General features: G+C 37.8%; 2 protein-coding genes across 2 annotated transcripts; one reads left to right on the top strand and one right to left on the bottom strand.

Annotated features, from left to right (window-relative positions):
• Nucleotides 1-4,880: 4,880 nt before the first annotated feature.
• vma21 (vacuolar ATPase assembly factor VMA21) lies at nt 4,881-9,949 on the top strand. The gene is made up of 3 exons (XM_053323845.1): nt 4,881-5,046; nt 5,323-5,432; nt 8,859-9,949. The coding sequence occupies exons 1-3, from the start codon at nt 4,988-4,990 to the stop codon at nt 8,996-8,998; spliced, it is 309 nt and encodes a 102-aa protein (XP_053179820.1). The 5' UTR covers nt 4,881-4,987; the 3' UTR covers nt 8,999-9,949.
• A 4,575-nt stretch (nt 9,950-14,524) lies between these two features.
• On the bottom strand, nt 14,525-15,711 carry LOC128362595 (gap junction alpha-3 protein-like). The gene has a single exon (XM_053323406.1). The coding sequence runs from the start codon at nt 15,709-15,711 to the stop codon at nt 14,620-14,622; it is 1,092 nt and encodes a 363-aa protein (XP_053179381.1). The 3' UTR covers nt 14,525-14,619.
• Between the last annotated feature and the right edge of the window lie 956 nt (nt 15,712-16,667).

Here is a 16,667-nt window from a genome sequence, read left to right as displayed (position 1 = left end):
AAAGAGAGCCATAGGAAACATTTCCAGAAGGTCAGAGGTCAAGATCTGTGAGGAAGGGCAACCTTGTGTTGAACACACAAGACCCAAAGACAAGAAGACACTGTAATTCCATTGAGAGGATTACTTTTATGAAACTCCCAGTTTGTTCTATTAAAATCCATTATCCCACCATAACCAGGGTGAACATGTGCTGCCAGTGTGTGTATCAGTTTTATCATCTGTGGTTTTAGTACATACCCAAGGCTTATTGCAAGAAACCATTTAATTAATTTTGAGTTTTGCATCTGTTTCCAGAGAAAATAAAAATCCAGTGTATTGGATTTCATCTGGTATAATTACTGATGACCTGTTTATAAAAAGAGGCCATTGTTTATAATTATTTCTCATTCCAATGATTGGCCAAAGATATGATACAATTAAAAAACTGTTTTATTAAGAGTTATGGTTGATGTAAGCAAGATTTGAGAAGCTAATATTAAGTATAACATGCTTTGGCTCCTAACGGGTGTTTAATTTTAATCATTGACTTGTTTTAAATTAGGTAAAGTAAAGTGAATTTTATATGTACTGTAGTTCATAAGCGATTTTTCATTTAAACTGAGAAAAATACAACTGCTATCCCTTAAAAACAACTTTAATCAAATTGCATACATTCACAAAAAACTGCCTGTTCTTTGATCTGATTATGTAATGTGTGAGGTACAGTTATTAGAGGTTTATAAGCAAAGCGTGTTAACAAATATTACAGAAAGGTTGAAGTGTATTTAAACCAGCCACTGAAAAAAAATTACACTGATATGACAGAAAATGACATTCTGCCTTCATTCAAAGTCAGAGAAAGAATGAAAATGATTGTATTTAAAACTAAGCACTAAGGTCAACACACAAGCACAATTGAGGATGTCTATGTTTAAAACTCTCGCCTGTTCTCCCTGTTTGTCTCCAAAGTGCAACATCCAGAGTGACAAAACAATAAAAGGCACAAACTAAAAATTGAAAACAGCTTTTGGTGGTTTGTCCAGCAACAGATCTGAGAATATTATGTGCGACTGCAATCACTGTGTGCATCTGCAGAATCTGTGACGTCTGGGGTTCTTGTTGAGAAACTAATTGGGAGTGAAATTGCCACAGAAAGCAAAATGATTATTTTAAGCACACATCACTGGATTGTTCTTAGTGGGTCTGGCTGGTCCGTTTTGAGAGTCTTTTCAAATGAAATGTGTTTTGGGGAACCTGCTGAGCATGGGGCCGGTGAGAACAGAGCCAACTGGAGCAGAAAGTGCCACTGCTTGACACTCAGCCAGGGGGACTTCAACCAGAAACACAGCCAGTGCACCGACACTAAATGTATATATGCAGCATGAAACGGGCTAAATGGCTCTCAGTTACACCAGCAATTAAACAAGAAATAGTCTACGCTGTTGCATTATTCAGGAATGTAGGATGCACAAGCACATACTGTAAATGTGCACTGAGCCTGACAGCCACTGTGTACATTAAGGTCATCTGACGTTATTCTTCTTTGTGTCCATTTCCTTCAAAGATGGAAGACAAAGATATTTGAATGTGAAATGCAAATACATCCGCTCTTCATTTCTATCCTTAGGGCTAGTATATGGGATTGAACAAAATTTCCCATGGGAAAAAGATGCATTTTTAAAAATAAGTTTAATTAGTGTTGGATAAGATCTGTCTGCTTTCCTTACAAGTATAAACATATTATTACAGATACAGTACAGTCCATGATTCAAACTCTAAAAGTCACCCACTTCATCATTTTAAAGAAAATTCCCACGTTCTGTATGCAGAAATTGAAACAATAATCTCTTGCATTTCTATAACTTATTATATAATATTATAATATTATTGTAGATTGTAAACTCGTTATCTATGTCAGATGAGTTTACAATTTACCAAATCAGCTGTGATTATCAGAGCAGGGGAGTCTTGTGATACCACAAGACATATAAAATCATATACACAATCAATCTACAAAAGATGCAGTGTCCAAACAACTAGAGAAAGAAATAGATATATTTGAATGAATTAATATCCTGCATGAGACACTGAACTAAACTTCTACAAAAGCATTATTGTTGTCCAATGACAGCCATGCCTATCTCCAATGATCAATTTATATTGATCAAAGGATAAAGTGTTCTCTTATGGGTTGAGAAAAAACAAGCCATCAAAAACTATTTCACAGAAATGCACATCATAAATCCAAAAGTAGATTGTTTTACCAGGTTAGATACCAGATTCTTTACAGGGCGGCAACAAGAAGTATTATTGTCATACATATTGTCATACTACTTGAAGCTTTGTTGGTGTTCACACAGTCAGTTTTGTGCTGATACAAAACAACCCCAACACACTCTTTATTACATTTAGAAAGAGTTCAACATTTTGAGCCCAAATTGGCTCTTCATTACGTAGAGAGGCATGTAACAGAGTTAGACGTGTGTCATTGAATAAAAAGTCTTGTCTCCTGTGTATGAGGCTACAAACACGTAGTTGGTACACTTCTCCAAGCCAGTGTCTCCGACAAGCCAAAAATAACCTTCTCTCCGGCTTAATTGCAGTACCAAGCACACACACACTGGAAAAAAACAATTTTCTTCCAGTTAGTCTGCTTAGGGCAAGAAACAAAGCTATAAAGTTAATAAAGTGCCCTCAGCAGAATTGCATTCAACATACTGTGCTGCTGACACATCTGGAGAAATGCTGTGGCGTTTACTTTCATAACAGTGTAACCTGTGTGACATCTTAACCAGGATTATGACATGAGTATGGACATGACATGGATTATGTGTATATGTGTTCCTGTAATTACTTAATATCTCAGTTATCTACCAGTTTGGTTCTTTAAGAGGTGAAATCAGGATTAATTTTAGAGGATGTACAATGACTCTACATAACTCAACACAAGTTATCTCATATGATAGTCAAAATGTTATAAAAATGTCAAATTTGCAATTTTTCAATTAGGAATTGGTTGGCGTCCTATTTATGAGCACACAGCAGTAACATTAAGCTGGTTTTGGTTGGTTCAGTGTAAAAAATCAAAGGCTTAATGAGAGGAACTCTGTATTAAAGAGCCGTATGTTTCACCCCAGGGTGGAACTGAGCCCTCAGTGTGTGTGTGCTGCTCTTCACCAGGTGAAGAACTGGAGGTGACTAATTACACTCATTATGTTACAGTAAGTGCAATAAAAGCTACCAGAGTAAAAAAAAACAAAGAAGAGTAATTTAATTTAATCTGTCCATCCTCTAGGGAGGGGGGGCATGTATACAAATATTTTGTTCTTTATTAGTAGCCATAATTATTCTACTTATGTAAGTGCACAGTCACAATCTGGCCCTCTGGTAGTGGGGATAAAATATGTGTAGTCCTCTCTATCATCAAAGTTCTCCATCCCTGATCTAATATAAATAGTGGTTCAAATGGACTAAATGCATTTACTCAAATATTGTAGTTAAAAATGATTTATTACCACTTTATGCTTCTACTTCACTACATTTTAGAGACACATATCATACAGTAGGCCTATCATATATTTACTACTTCATGATTAAGATTAAATATGAAATATGATCAATTAAAGAAACAGTACAAATGACCTCACCTTGACAAGCTACAACATTAAAATCCTGATGCATAATAATGATCCAAAAACAAAGAACATTAAAGGACAGGTTCACAGTTTTTCAAGTTGGTCACAATAGTCAGGTGCCCAAATGAACATTATTACAAGGGTGTTTTTTCTTGTTGTAATCTTTGCTCATTTTCATACTAATCATTAGAACCATGTGGCTACACTCTAAGTGATGAGGGCCAAATCCACAGTCCTTGTTTTGATTTGAAAAAAAAAGTTAAGTTAAGTTAAAAAATTAAAAGATTTTTCTGAAGAATATATTAGGCTTCAGATGTCTGAGTTAGTCAAATAAAACATCTTTGACAGTTACTCTTTTAAGTAGTGGTGTAGTCAGTGTTTTTATTCCCGTCAGCTGCAGGGTCCTAAAGCATTTGGCACTTAAAAGACAGTAACTTTGAAAGACTTGATTTGACTCATTTGAATAACTGACACCTCATATTTGCTTCAAGTAAACTTTCAGATATATTTTTGCACAGAAGAAGAAGGGCTGTGGATTTTCTCACACTGAAATAGATATCTTATTGACCAGTATGAACAGGAGGAATAATGACAACAAAAAGTCTGTGTCAGTGTTAAAGTAGACACCTGACTATTGTTTTAGGACATACCCTAAAAAACTGTGAACCTGTCCTTTAATAGAACTTTAAAATTGGGTCAATTTTATAGAATGATAATAATTCTGTACTTTTGCTAAAGTAAGATTTGATTACTTGTAACTGGACATTCTTACATTGTTTTCTTGATATTTTGCAGAAAAGATCTGAATACTTCCTGTCAGAGGGTATAAAATGGTACATTACAGGCAATTCTTATAGAAAACACCACAAACACATTGTTTGACAATTTGGCATTGTTAATCACTTTTCCAATACTTAACTGACATAAACTACTTCTCATTTTTATTCCTTATTTTATTGGTTCCATGAAGATCATTTATGTATAATAAGAACTTTCATGTTTTTGTATTTTGTATGTTTTGTATTGCTTTTTGGAAAATAGTTTTTAAAGTGAGTGGGCAGGTAATGTTTTTTCATTGCTCTGCAGTTTGTTTTAATCATTTTAATATTTTTATATTTTTTCTGATAAAAATAAATGAAAAATGAAATGAAATATGAAACTCAGTGCTCATATTTCTAGGTTTGACTAATTGTCCCTAAAGTCTGGTATCGCGAGAGTATTGGGCATCATAACTCGTCATGTGACAGTCCCGTGACCCTAAAGCGGAAGAAGGGATTTCAACAGTGACAACACAACACAGAGGGTAGCTGCTAATTTTAAGTGGTAATATTTCCCATTTCCTAATCTTCATCTCGTCGCCCGTCCACACAGCAATGGACGGATCTGTCAGAGGCTCTTCAGACGCCGCCGGCCCGCCGCCTTATTTCAGAGGGTGAGAAAACCATAGGAGAAAACGACCACTTACCTCTAATGAACAGCTAACAGTAGCTAGCTAGCTTCTTAGCGAGTTTATTGAAGTGACGACTAGCCTCAAAAACGTCCCTTCAAGCTGTTAGTTTAGATACAGAACATGTGCCGACCTTTACAAAGTACTTTTATTGAATGTGGTGTGATCTCGAAAGCCAGCATCTGTCATTGCCAGGGGAAATCCCGACATCAGTAGGAGCTGAACAGTAAGGTAGCTGTTGTCTTCTTCTTTTCCATGCAGGAATGAAAGCTCCATGGTTTCAGCCCTCAAGACACTGCTGTTCTTTACTATCCTGATGGTCACGCTGCCCATCGGACTGTACTTTGCATCAAAGGCGTACATCTTTGAGGGTAAGTTGAGGCTTGTAACACTATCTTGATTGTGTTGTTCAGTTCCACTGATTTGGATGGAGGAAATGCTCTGCCACAAACTGCCCTCTGGACTTTTTATTAGAGAGTTAAAAAATTCGAATAAGGATGTAGATTATAAACTAACGTGCTCTTAGTGCCACAGCAATTTCTGACTTTAAAGGGGTCGGCTCATGCACATTTACACTTATATATCTTAGGACCCATGACGATACTGATATTAGTGTGTAAACTATTCCAATATCAATATATAGGTTTATAATCTTATAGAATATGTACATAAAACACACCGTTTTTGCAATGTGGTTATCAAACACTTGTGACAAAGATATTTAAAGGAGGCAGGATATTTTACAGTTTGACTATAAACTTCATAGTACATAATAATTTATAATTCCTATAAATAATGAAACACAAACATTATGTACCTATACTGAACTTGAATTAAGAAAAGGGATCAAATACACATAAAATGCTGCATATATAACTTTGAAATATTGGTGCATATCAGACAACATATATGCTGATGATAATAATAATTATTATTATTCTTGTAACTTTTCTATATAGCACTTTAAAAACAAAGTTTACGAAGTGCCTTGACAGACAAAGCAAATGCAGCACAATACAAAGCAAAAGCAGTACAGTAAATATGACAGCAGCAATAAACAACCAAACAAACAAACAAACAAACAAACAAACGACATCACATAAAAGCTAGTCTGTAAAAATGAGTTTTAAGAAGTGATGTAAAAGAAGTTACTGATTCTGCTAGCCTTATTTCCTCAGGTAGTTTGTTCCAAAGACGAGGGGCCCTAATGGCAAAAGCGCAGACCCCTATAGATTTCAACCTCGACTTTGGAACAACCAGAAGGGCCCCACCTGAGGATTTAAGACTCATATGGAGTCAACATGTCTGCTATCTAGCTTGGAGCTAGACCTAGGCATGCTTTAAAAGTAATCAGTAAAATCTTCAAATCAATTCTAAAATAAACAGGGAGCCAATGAAGAGAAGCAAGGATTGGAGTGATGTGGTGTCTGTTAAAACCAGTAAGAAGCCTACCTGCTGCGTTCTGAACTAGTTGGAGGCTTTTTTATGATAAACCAGAAAGGAGAGAGTTACAGTAATCTAAACGGGAGAAAATGAAAACATGCATAATTTTTTCCAGGTCAGAGTGGGTGATTGTTCATATACTGATGATACTGATATATCTGTAATAGGCAAATATTGGCTGACCAATATATCTGTCAGGCTCTACTATATTTTTAAATCTGGGGCCCTACTGGAATATCTTTTCATAATTTAATTTAGTGTTTAAAAAAAAAATCCCCATTTATCATATACTGACTCACACAGTTCAGTTTTAAATCCTGTTTCCACTAGTCCCAGCAACTATGTCAATTAGGGCTGTAACAATGAATCGGTAAAATCGATAAAAATCGTTTATTAAAAGTGTTATATCGATTTGTTGTGTTGTGTGATTACTGCCTTACTTGCCAAGTCGTGGAGCAGTTCAGACGCAGCTGAGCAGAACTGGTATCAGCAGAAGCGGAGAAAACGGTCCGCCTGAAATCTTCTGTAGGAGCAGTTCACACTACATACAACTAGAAGGTGTGTGCTGCATCCTGCTGAGGTTGGCACGAAGCGTGCGTGGGCACGTATGAACGCACACAAAAAAAACGATTGGTTTTCTATGGCTTTTGCGCATCATATCAATGATATAATGTCACTGTGTGGATCATTAACCTTGCTGCAGTGTGCTCCCTGGTTATAGTTAGTGAACTATCAGCTTCTACCTGCTCAGATCTCACAGTCAGCAGCAGGAGATGAGGAGAGCAGCAGGGGAATCTAGCACACTTAGTTTGTATGGAAGCCTAATGATGGAAAAAGTAAAACTGGTAACTACAAAAATGAACCACAATTTATACTGTAAATATATAGTTTCACAAACAAATTGTCATTAAGAATAATATAAAACCAGTCTGTACACCACCAAGATGAACTGGTTTACACTTTATTCTTGGTTGACACTGCTGAATGGTAATATTGATTTATAAGTGTGCTCTATTTGTGTGACATAGGTTTATCAAGCATATTTAGCAGCATTTATCACGCATTATCAAGAGTCCAATTTGCTCCTTTATAGGCGGGTATATAGGCGCAGACACTGTGCTTGTTATCACAGGGACGCGCAGCAGCACACAAACATGCAAAACATTTCAAATAAAAGGACCACAATGTGAATTCGTATTATGATGTATATCAACATATTAAAACTGCATGTCATATTAGTTAGTCATAATATTTATCAGATTTAATTAATTGTAAAAAATGGAAAGCGCCGTTGTGGACAGTCCTAACAACCTATGGAAGTCTGTAGCCTCTGATGCTGCACAGAACACAGTGCCATTACGCACAGCTGATCACTGTTTATTAGATCAGCTGATGACACCAGGCTGCTACAGTATAACCACACACACCTCTACACTCCTCCAGCAGGTCTAACATAAGGGGCGGGATACATAACATCGTGGGAGGCCAAAATTGATATCTGGACAAGTAGTGTTCATAGGACTTTTGATTTGCCGGGAGTATTTCTGCACATGTTAACCTTAAGTTTTGAAACTATAACCATGTTTGGCAATGATATCCAACATGGTAACAATATAAAGATAGCAGATTAACTCAACTAAAAAATAATTTCACATAGTTTATTATGTTATAATGAGCACTGGTACTGGAGTTAATGTGTCCTTACTGACATCAGGGCAAAAGTTCTGCTGGACACTTCACCACATCATGCTACTAAATTGTTGCAGACCTACCTTTGGCATTACTACACTACAATTGTTAGTAGTGAATTGGACAACACAAATGTCAATACAAATACTTGTGTGAGAAACAAACATCAGCCGATAGTATGACCAGCTTATTTATCTGAAAAGCTTTATTAGTAACTGCAAGGCTAAGGCAAAAAGATGTTTAACAGTTTTCTTACAATCATTCTTGATGCAACTGTCTTTGTAACATTCAGGAAAGAAGCCACTACAGGGTACTTCATCATTTTATTGATCAATAGCCTGTTTGTGGCTCCTCCAGTGAGAGATTCTGCTGCTTTATCACATTTGATGTGAAAAGCTTGTGAATCCAAGACTAACTTGTTAACTTTTTATAACATACCCATAATGGCCACAGATATAAACTGCCTGACTGTTATCACATTTTCACCATGTCACTGTATATAAAATCTTCTTGCCCAGCCCTGTTTTCATTTTTCAAATATGACCAGTTTTAAATTAGATTCAATGGAAGTTCTTGGTACTATGGTTACTATGCACTCTCTACACTGTATTATCTAGCTGCATGTCATTGTTAACTGTTAACTGTCCTCCATTGCCTTTCCCCAGGTTCGATGAAGATGTCAAGCTCCGACAGCTACTTCTACGCCGCCATTGTCGCCGTGCTCGCCGTGCATGTGGTTTTGGCGTTGTTTGTGTACGTGGCGTGGAATGAAGGCACGCCTAAAGGGAAGGGCAAACACGATTAAAGTTATGTCCTTATCAGCTCATAAGACCAGAGGAGATGGACGGACACGGGGATGGATCCACAGCTCCCCCCTCCCACCATGGCTCCAGCACTAAACACGGTACCATCTACCAACCAGACAGTTAGGCGATCTGGTTTGCGCTTAAGCTTTAACTCAGGGTTAAAGCCTGAAACTACTGTATACTCCCTCTGGCATGGGGGCGCAGAGACTGTTGGGTGTGCTTTTTTTTCCCACCAGCCCCAGCAGGCATGCCTTTGTGACTTTTTGTTCTCTGAAAATGTTACTTTTTGTTGACAGAGGACAGCCCCTATTTTTTAAGAGGCTTTGTTATAAGCTGTCATTTGGTTAAGTGCTGTAAGTCCCTTCACAGTAAAGAGTTTGCAATGTAGGAGAACATCTTGGATTGTAGATGTTGTGTGGGCGCGGGCACACACACACACACACAAACCCATACACACACACACACCCATACAAATACTACTTCATTTGTATTTGTATCAAAGATTGCAAAAATACATTGATTCTCTCCCAATTTGTTGCACTGACTTGATTTTTCTGTCCTCAAATTAAAATGACAAATATTTATATGCATACCTTTTCAGATTAACTTCAGTACAAACCCATAATGTGCTTAATTTTCATGCCAGATTAATGGAGAGTAGATATTGTATTTTTGAACATTCGTCATTATGTCTTGTCTTTAAAATAATCTGATTCATCAGTTTGTCCTTGTAAGTAGTGTTTCTGTTTGTTTGTTAGTTTGAAAGTGTTTGTGTAGTTGTAGTCGTGTGATGTTTCAGAACTTTGTATTAGGGAATAAGTAAAGGTGCAAGGTCAAATTATGTTCAAAGAAATGTTTTGTATTGAAGATGTTTGGTGATCTGAAGATGTAGATGTCTGTGGTGGAGATGAGAATGATGACTTGCTCAAATAAACTTGTAAACATTTTAACCTTTGCAGTTGTTTGACATATTTTCAACACCTTTGTGCTATTGTTGTCTCACTAGAACAAAATACAGATTTACAAAAAATAACTTTCATCACTTTTTCTTATCAAGTAAAGCATAATTTAAAATACATATTGAAAAAAATACACTACTTAGATGATATTAGTTTTATAGTCTGTGTTATCTTTTTTGATTATTTCATGTCCAGTAAATGTAACCTGAGGTAAATGATCTTTGTCTATAACAGGTTTTTATGAAGCCTCTCACATTTAAAACATTTATGTGGCTTAAAATCTGAGTTTCAATCTATGAGACTGATGACTGTTTTTTTATAAATGAGGTATGTGAGTGTGATAAACAAGCTGTACCACACAAAAGGCCATGACTTCCTCTACCATCTGTTGTGTAAGGCACACCAAACCAATACATGTGTACAGATGCATGCCTTCATTTACTTACGGGGTTGTCCTTTTTTTCCCTGAGTAATGTGAGCTTATGCAAAGTCATATTCAGAGCTTCTATTGAAAACAGGCTGTATGTGTATATGAGAGCACAGATGGATTGATTATGGTGTTTATCCCGAAGGCAAAATCAAGTGCCATAACTGAAACATGTCTGATATGTAATAATAAAGTGCTAAGGTGAAAAATGTTAATTACCTAATTCATCCTCCTTCAATGCAGAATGCACAGCAAGGCATTTTAATGAAAGAAATGTGTTATACTGTATACTACAACAACCCTGACTTCTCCCATGTCTGATAGAGATTACAGTGAAAAAAAATCAAGTCACCACAACAACACAAGCTTTCTCTTAAGTCTGCAGAGAATTTCAGCTGTCACATGGTGGCAGCAAACAGTCAGATTGTTCCCACCATACAGACAACACAAGACATAAACTGACAGATGCCAGGACATTTTCTGCCCCAGAAACCATGTCAGCAGTTGATTTCCATCCTTTTTTTTTCTCTGTGCTGTGAGTTTATTTAAAAGCATTGTAGTGTAGCTCATGCACTATATTCCACAGGGTTTGGTGTTGGGCTGTGTGCAGTCTGTATTGAGTTTAACAAGGCTGGTGTTGGTGATGAGGTGACAGGCCTGCAAGCAATCAGACTCATTCAGTCAGCAAACATCAGAAGCCCTATTTTCCTTTTGGCTGATATTTCACAAACGTGCCCTTGCAGCCACACTAAGTTGGTGCAAGGGTAAGCTTTGCTTCTGGCTGTTTGTCATTTATCACACATTAGCAGGTTGGGTGCAGAGTGCCAGTTTGATGAAAAACAGGCCAGAGATCACTGAACACTTAGTTGAGTCAGAGATTAAATACACACTACAATGTTCCTCAAGGATTTTATTCTGCCTGTCCCACACAATGCACATTTAATCCACATTTATCTACATTTTGTCCTAATTGAACAGATTAGAAAGATACATAGGAACATATCTGTTTAATGTTTGATGTACTCAGTGTTTTGCTAGTAAAATGAAGAAAATTCTTTTGATTCATTATGAAGTATAAATCTATGTTCTTCGTCCAGCAGATGGCGTACACAGCTGCTACAACCCACATACATTACAAGCAGCATGTCAGTGTTTAAGTAAAAGTAAAGGGAGAGGGCAGTAGAGGACTGTGCTACAGCTGGTTAGAAAATCACATTAAGCATCATACCACAGGGAACAGACAGAAAAATTATAAAATAACTCATCTGGACACATGAAATTATATCCACCATTAAACATAACCAAGGCAGCGGTTTATTGTGTTAGTCCAAGCTTTTATTTCCCATGAAACTCTGCTCAGGTGCTTTTGAAAAGATAATTACTGGAATTGCTTCAGCAGTGCAGAAACAACAGCACTGGGGTTTTTTTTAGCCCAAACATTTAAGATATATTTCAAAAGCCATGGTAAGTCAAGACAAATGGAGAGTGTTACTTTTTTCTGAAGAGAAGGATGTCAAGATTTTCAGAAAAGTGGGAACTGCATTTCTCCATAGACACATATGAAAGTGTCATATAAAATGATAGTGATAGCTCTCAGTAAAAACAAACAAACAAACAAAAGACTAGCATATACAGTAAATAGGCTATTTTTATGGCTATGCTGGTGGTAATATATTAATACATTAAGGTCTGAATTTTAGTTTTAAATTACAATACACCATCTTAAATTCTTTGTATACTTTTCATGGTATAATGAATTTGACCACTTCAATAATATTATATTATGTTGAGATATTGTTGGGAGGGTGTTGCAATTTTTCTCTTGGGTGGATCCAAAGAAAGTACTCTTAACACTGAGGAAGGCTTTCTGTTTAAAAAAAGAGTGAAACATAATAAACAATGCATTAATCATTTTTGCTCCATCCCTTAAATGAACCACACTGAAATCATAATGTTTAGTGTAGTTTTGCAATTAATATCATTTTCTGAACTAATCAGTGCTAAATCCACCACCAATCAAACTCTCTGGGTGTATTTATAAATGATACTTTTTTATCCAAAAAGCTTTAAGTAGTCCATGTCATCTAACCTAAACAGTTCACAGACTTTGTTGTGTGATTCAGTCAAACTTGAAATCTGATTTGAATTATAATCTCTATGGTAGTCTCCCATGCTCATGTAACAGTTTTGACTTTTGTAGATAAATGTAATTTACTGAAATATGTTCTACATCCCCAGAAATGTGCTATACTGCATGTCTTCTGCGGTCCAATCCTCTGATGCAACCACAGTTTGAAATGTTGGACTTAACACTACAAAGGTTTCATTTCAAAGTGCTGGCTATCCATAAGTAGTCATAACTCATATCTATTCATCTGTCAGCATTTCAAAAGCACACATGATCCCTTTGTAAAAGATGACCACTTTATTATATTTTTAAGATGATGTATGTCTTAAAATAACTTTGAGAAAAGCGTCATGTTTTATTTTCATTTGTAAAAGTGGAGAAAAGAGAAATTTCTGGTTCACTCTCTGATTTATGTAATCATACATTACAAATAACACTTTGTCTGGTTATGCTATTATTTATATTCTCAAATGACTTAGGGGGGGGTCTAAAAATTATATCTGGCACCACAAAACACTACATACTTTAGTAAGTGTGGACTAGACAGAATCATTTCTCAGCACAGTTGAAAGAAATTGCAATCTTTTGTTTTTAATATATTTATATTTAAGTATAAATTGTATTTGCTTTTCCTTTGGCACCAAAAATTATGAACACACCATGTTCAAAGTATGCAGTAGCCAACGTCATGAACACACCATGCCATTAATTTCAAGGTTTCCATACCAGGACTGCCCTTTATGCAGTGCTGCCTGGCAGAGATGAGTATAAGATGTGCATATGTGGGATACGCAGGCAGCAAAGGCTTCACACATGACGTGTGTATTCCCGCTCGAGCACTTCAGTTTTGAACATGTTGAAATGTGTGTACTGCTGGCTCAAACTGCACCTGTCAGATTTTAATTTTAGAGCCTTCAGTGGTCAATAAATACTACAGCAGAGCCTTACATACAACATTGTATATTGGAGCTACTGTGTAAAGATACTGTACTAAATACAACCAATAATATTGTTTTTACTCCTAAGCTAAGTTGTTCTTGATTTATTTGTTTCAGCGTTCTGAAATAAAAATTGCAACATGTGCTCCAGTGAAATGATTCCCTCTTGTTTCTTGATAAAGTCTTGTGAATGTAAATGGACCACTAACTTTGCAAATTTAAGACAGGTTTATTTCAAGGAGTTGTACAAATATGGTTGTCACCAAGTGCTTTACAGAAAACAAATGACACAAACACAGATACAAACAAGGATAAACAAAACAATGTGCTTATAATTATGTACTTGCTGGCTGTTGCAATAAAAAGAGACAGTATAAATCTGGGAACTCCTGAGACCAGTGCAATTTTCTTTTTGAGACACGTCCTGGAACTAGTTACTTCCAGTGTCCAATGTGATGTCAGGTATTGCATAACTTCTCATTTCAAGTCTAAGCAAGTGAACTATGCTCGATGGCGACCTCAAAACAGTTAAGAAAGTTAAATTTAACTATTTACTCAAATGAGGTCAGGTCAGCACTGAACAAGTTTCTGCTCTGGATTCTGTTCCCAACATTCGGGCAACTTTACACAAGGAGGTGCATTTTTCAGGTTCATTCACAGTTGTCACACACTTGAAAAAATAAGATAAGCTCAGTGTAAAACCTGAGCAGTGTTTTGTCAATTTTGTTAGACTCTCAGTGATAGTAGTGAATAGTGGAAAGATTCATACCATACAAAAATCAGTTAAATCCACAAAACAGCAAAACACTGACTGAAAATACTGTGTTTCCACAAATGGTGTACCACATACCTTTTATGTTACAATCTAATGTGAAATCCAATGAAGTTTTTCAAAAGAAAAAAAATATAATGGGACACTTTTCAGTGGAGCAAAACATCCTTGAAGAGGTCTAACTTCATTAGAAATGTTTTTGTTGAACCACATCAGTCCTTACACATTAAATTGCAACCTCTGTGTGCCCTATAAATGTCACTCTGCTCTGATTTGGAATGAGTAAAAGCTTTGCCATCTTAAAGAGGGGAGTCACTCGGGCATGTATGAATGCTTCAAAACAACATACGATCCCCTCACAGCAATTTAAGACCCCTCAGAGAAACATAAACCTCCTCATATCTTCAGATCATCTATTCTAGTCTTGTTGTTGCTGTGTTTGGCACTGCGGCTGGGCCTGGCCTGCGTAGGTGACCCAGGGGCTGATCCTGCTCCCTTCTTTCCTTTCAGGTCACATTCCTCTGGCTTGCTGCTGCTCCTTTCCACAGCCAAGTTATCCTTATTCTGTTTGTATGCCGCCTTGCTGTGGTAGGGTTGAAAGGAAGAGTCTGTGCCCTCAGACAGAGGCGAGAGGTTGTAGCTGGGTACAGGCGGGTAGGCTGGCTGGACTTGGTGATGACCATGGAAGTATTCGTCGTAACTTGGCGCAAACGGCACTGGAGTCTCGCTGGGCTCCTTGGAGGAACATACAGACAGCTGTTCATCTCTCCTGAAGGTGATGCCCTGACGGCACTTGGTAAAGCCCAGGTGATAGATCTCTATGAGATTGAGGAACAGGGACACGCTGGCCACTCCCAGCATGAAGATGATGAAAATGGTTTTCTCTGTGGGACGGGATATGTAACAGTTTACCACATTGGGGCAAGGGGGTCTGTCACATGTGTACATGGGCTTCAGCTCAAAGCCATACAACAGGTATTGGGCCACAATGAAGCCCACCTCAAACAGGGTCTTAAAAACCACATTAAAGACATAAGTGCGCAAGAGCTCCCCCTGCAGGCGCACACGGCCTTTAGTGTCCCTCACTAGAGGCTTTTTGTGCTTAGTATCCGCAATGAGGGCTTGCTTGTCGGAATGGTGTGGATGTTCCCTTTCCTTCTCTTGCTCTTTATGCTTGTCCTCCATCCGCACCAGATGGAGGATGTGTCCCAGGTAGATCAACGATGGCGTGGACACAAAGATGATCTGCAGCACCCAGAAGCGAACGTGGGAGATGGGGAAAGTGATATCATAGCACACATTCTCACAACCAGGCTGCTTTGTGTCGCAGGTGAAGCCCGACTGTTCGTCACCCCACACCTTCTCAGTCGCAGCACTCAGGACCAGGATGCGGAAGATGAACAGCACAGTGAGCCACACCTTTCCCACCACAGTAGAGTGCTCCTGGGCTTTTTCCAGGAGCTTTCCCAGCAGGTTCCAGTCACCCATGGCTATGTGAGGTCAGATCTGTGACTGGAGGCATTAAAAAAATTCTTTAAGCAGAAATACACATTCTCCATTTGATTTGTATTGGCTTGTCTGTAAAGCAAATGAAATATATGATGGAAATAAAAATGATCCAGAGGTTAAAGTAAGCTTAGGTATAACTCACAAAGATTTTTCTTCCTCTTTAAAATGTCTTGCCAAGTTCAGCGGCAGCTTAGACCAAATGAGTCACCAGGGAGCCAAGCTGTTAACTGAGTGTACAGTGCAACTGGGGGGACTCTGCTGAGCAGGTAGTGGCCTTTTTCACGTAGACGCAGACAGGATTATATTTACTTTAAGAGGGTATATATTTGGCAAGTGTGGACAGGGGGGCAAGGCCGGCTCCAGTCATGATTCTGTGGCTGCTGGCCTTCATGGCCTGAGACACAGCAACATGATCCACACGAGGTGAAATGAAATGCCAGGCGGATGTGGTGGAAGCGAATTAGAACTGGTTGAGTCCTGTCAGTACTGTCAGCCCCTGTAACACATTGTTAAAAATATATCCTACGTCTAATGGATGTACTGTACAGATGCAGGCCGACAATTTCAGGAGATGCTACTGCGGGTGGGAGCAAGAATTCTGCTAACTGCTGGAATGTAGCAGGTGAACTGCTTTTAGGGTCTAGACTGAGCAAAATGACTGTTTTCAATTTAAGCCTGCCCGACTTTGCAGTTTCCCCACAACAAAAGGATAATTCTGTGATGGTCATTCTTCCAAAAATAATAACCAAGAAGTGGTTTTCTCAAGATCTTTCCACACAAGACAAATTATAGCTTTTGGCTGCATGTACTGTTCTTTGTCTGACTATGGCTTCCAATAGAACAAGAACTTCAATCAACAAAGAAGCTTAAGGCTCCCAAATACCACATAGAACTCATATTGACTGGATAAACCCACCTTGTCAGCTTATACATCC

This window comes from Scomber japonicus, chromosome 8, assembly GCF_027409825.1.
Source record: "Scomber japonicus isolate fScoJap1 chromosome 8, fScoJap1.pri, whole genome shotgun sequence".
Lineage (NCBI taxonomy): Eukaryota > Metazoa > Chordata > Actinopteri > Scombriformes > Scombridae > Scomber > Scomber japonicus.
The sequence above is the reverse complement of the archived record's forward strand: the minus strand, read 5'-3'. Positions and strand labels throughout refer to the sequence as shown.

Bases quoted from the DNA above. Each gene is read 5' to 3' on its own strand.
- LOC128362595 (XM_053323406.1), bottom strand. From the start codon at position 15,711: ATGGGTGACTGGAACCTGCTGGGAAAGCTCCTGGAAAAAGCCCAGGAG.
- vma21 (XM_053323845.1), top strand. From the start codon at position 4,988: ATGGACGGATCTGTCAGAGGCTCTTCAGACGCCGCCGGCCCGCCGCCT. The intron at 5,047-5,322 runs GTGAGAAAACCA...TTTTCCATGCAG, and splicing joins CCGCCGCCTTATTTCAGAGG to GAATGAAAGCTCCATGGTTT. The intron at 5,433-8,858 runs GTAAGTTGAGGC...GCCTTTCCCCAG, and splicing joins AAAGGCGTACATCTTTGAGG to GTTCGATGAAGATGTCAAGC.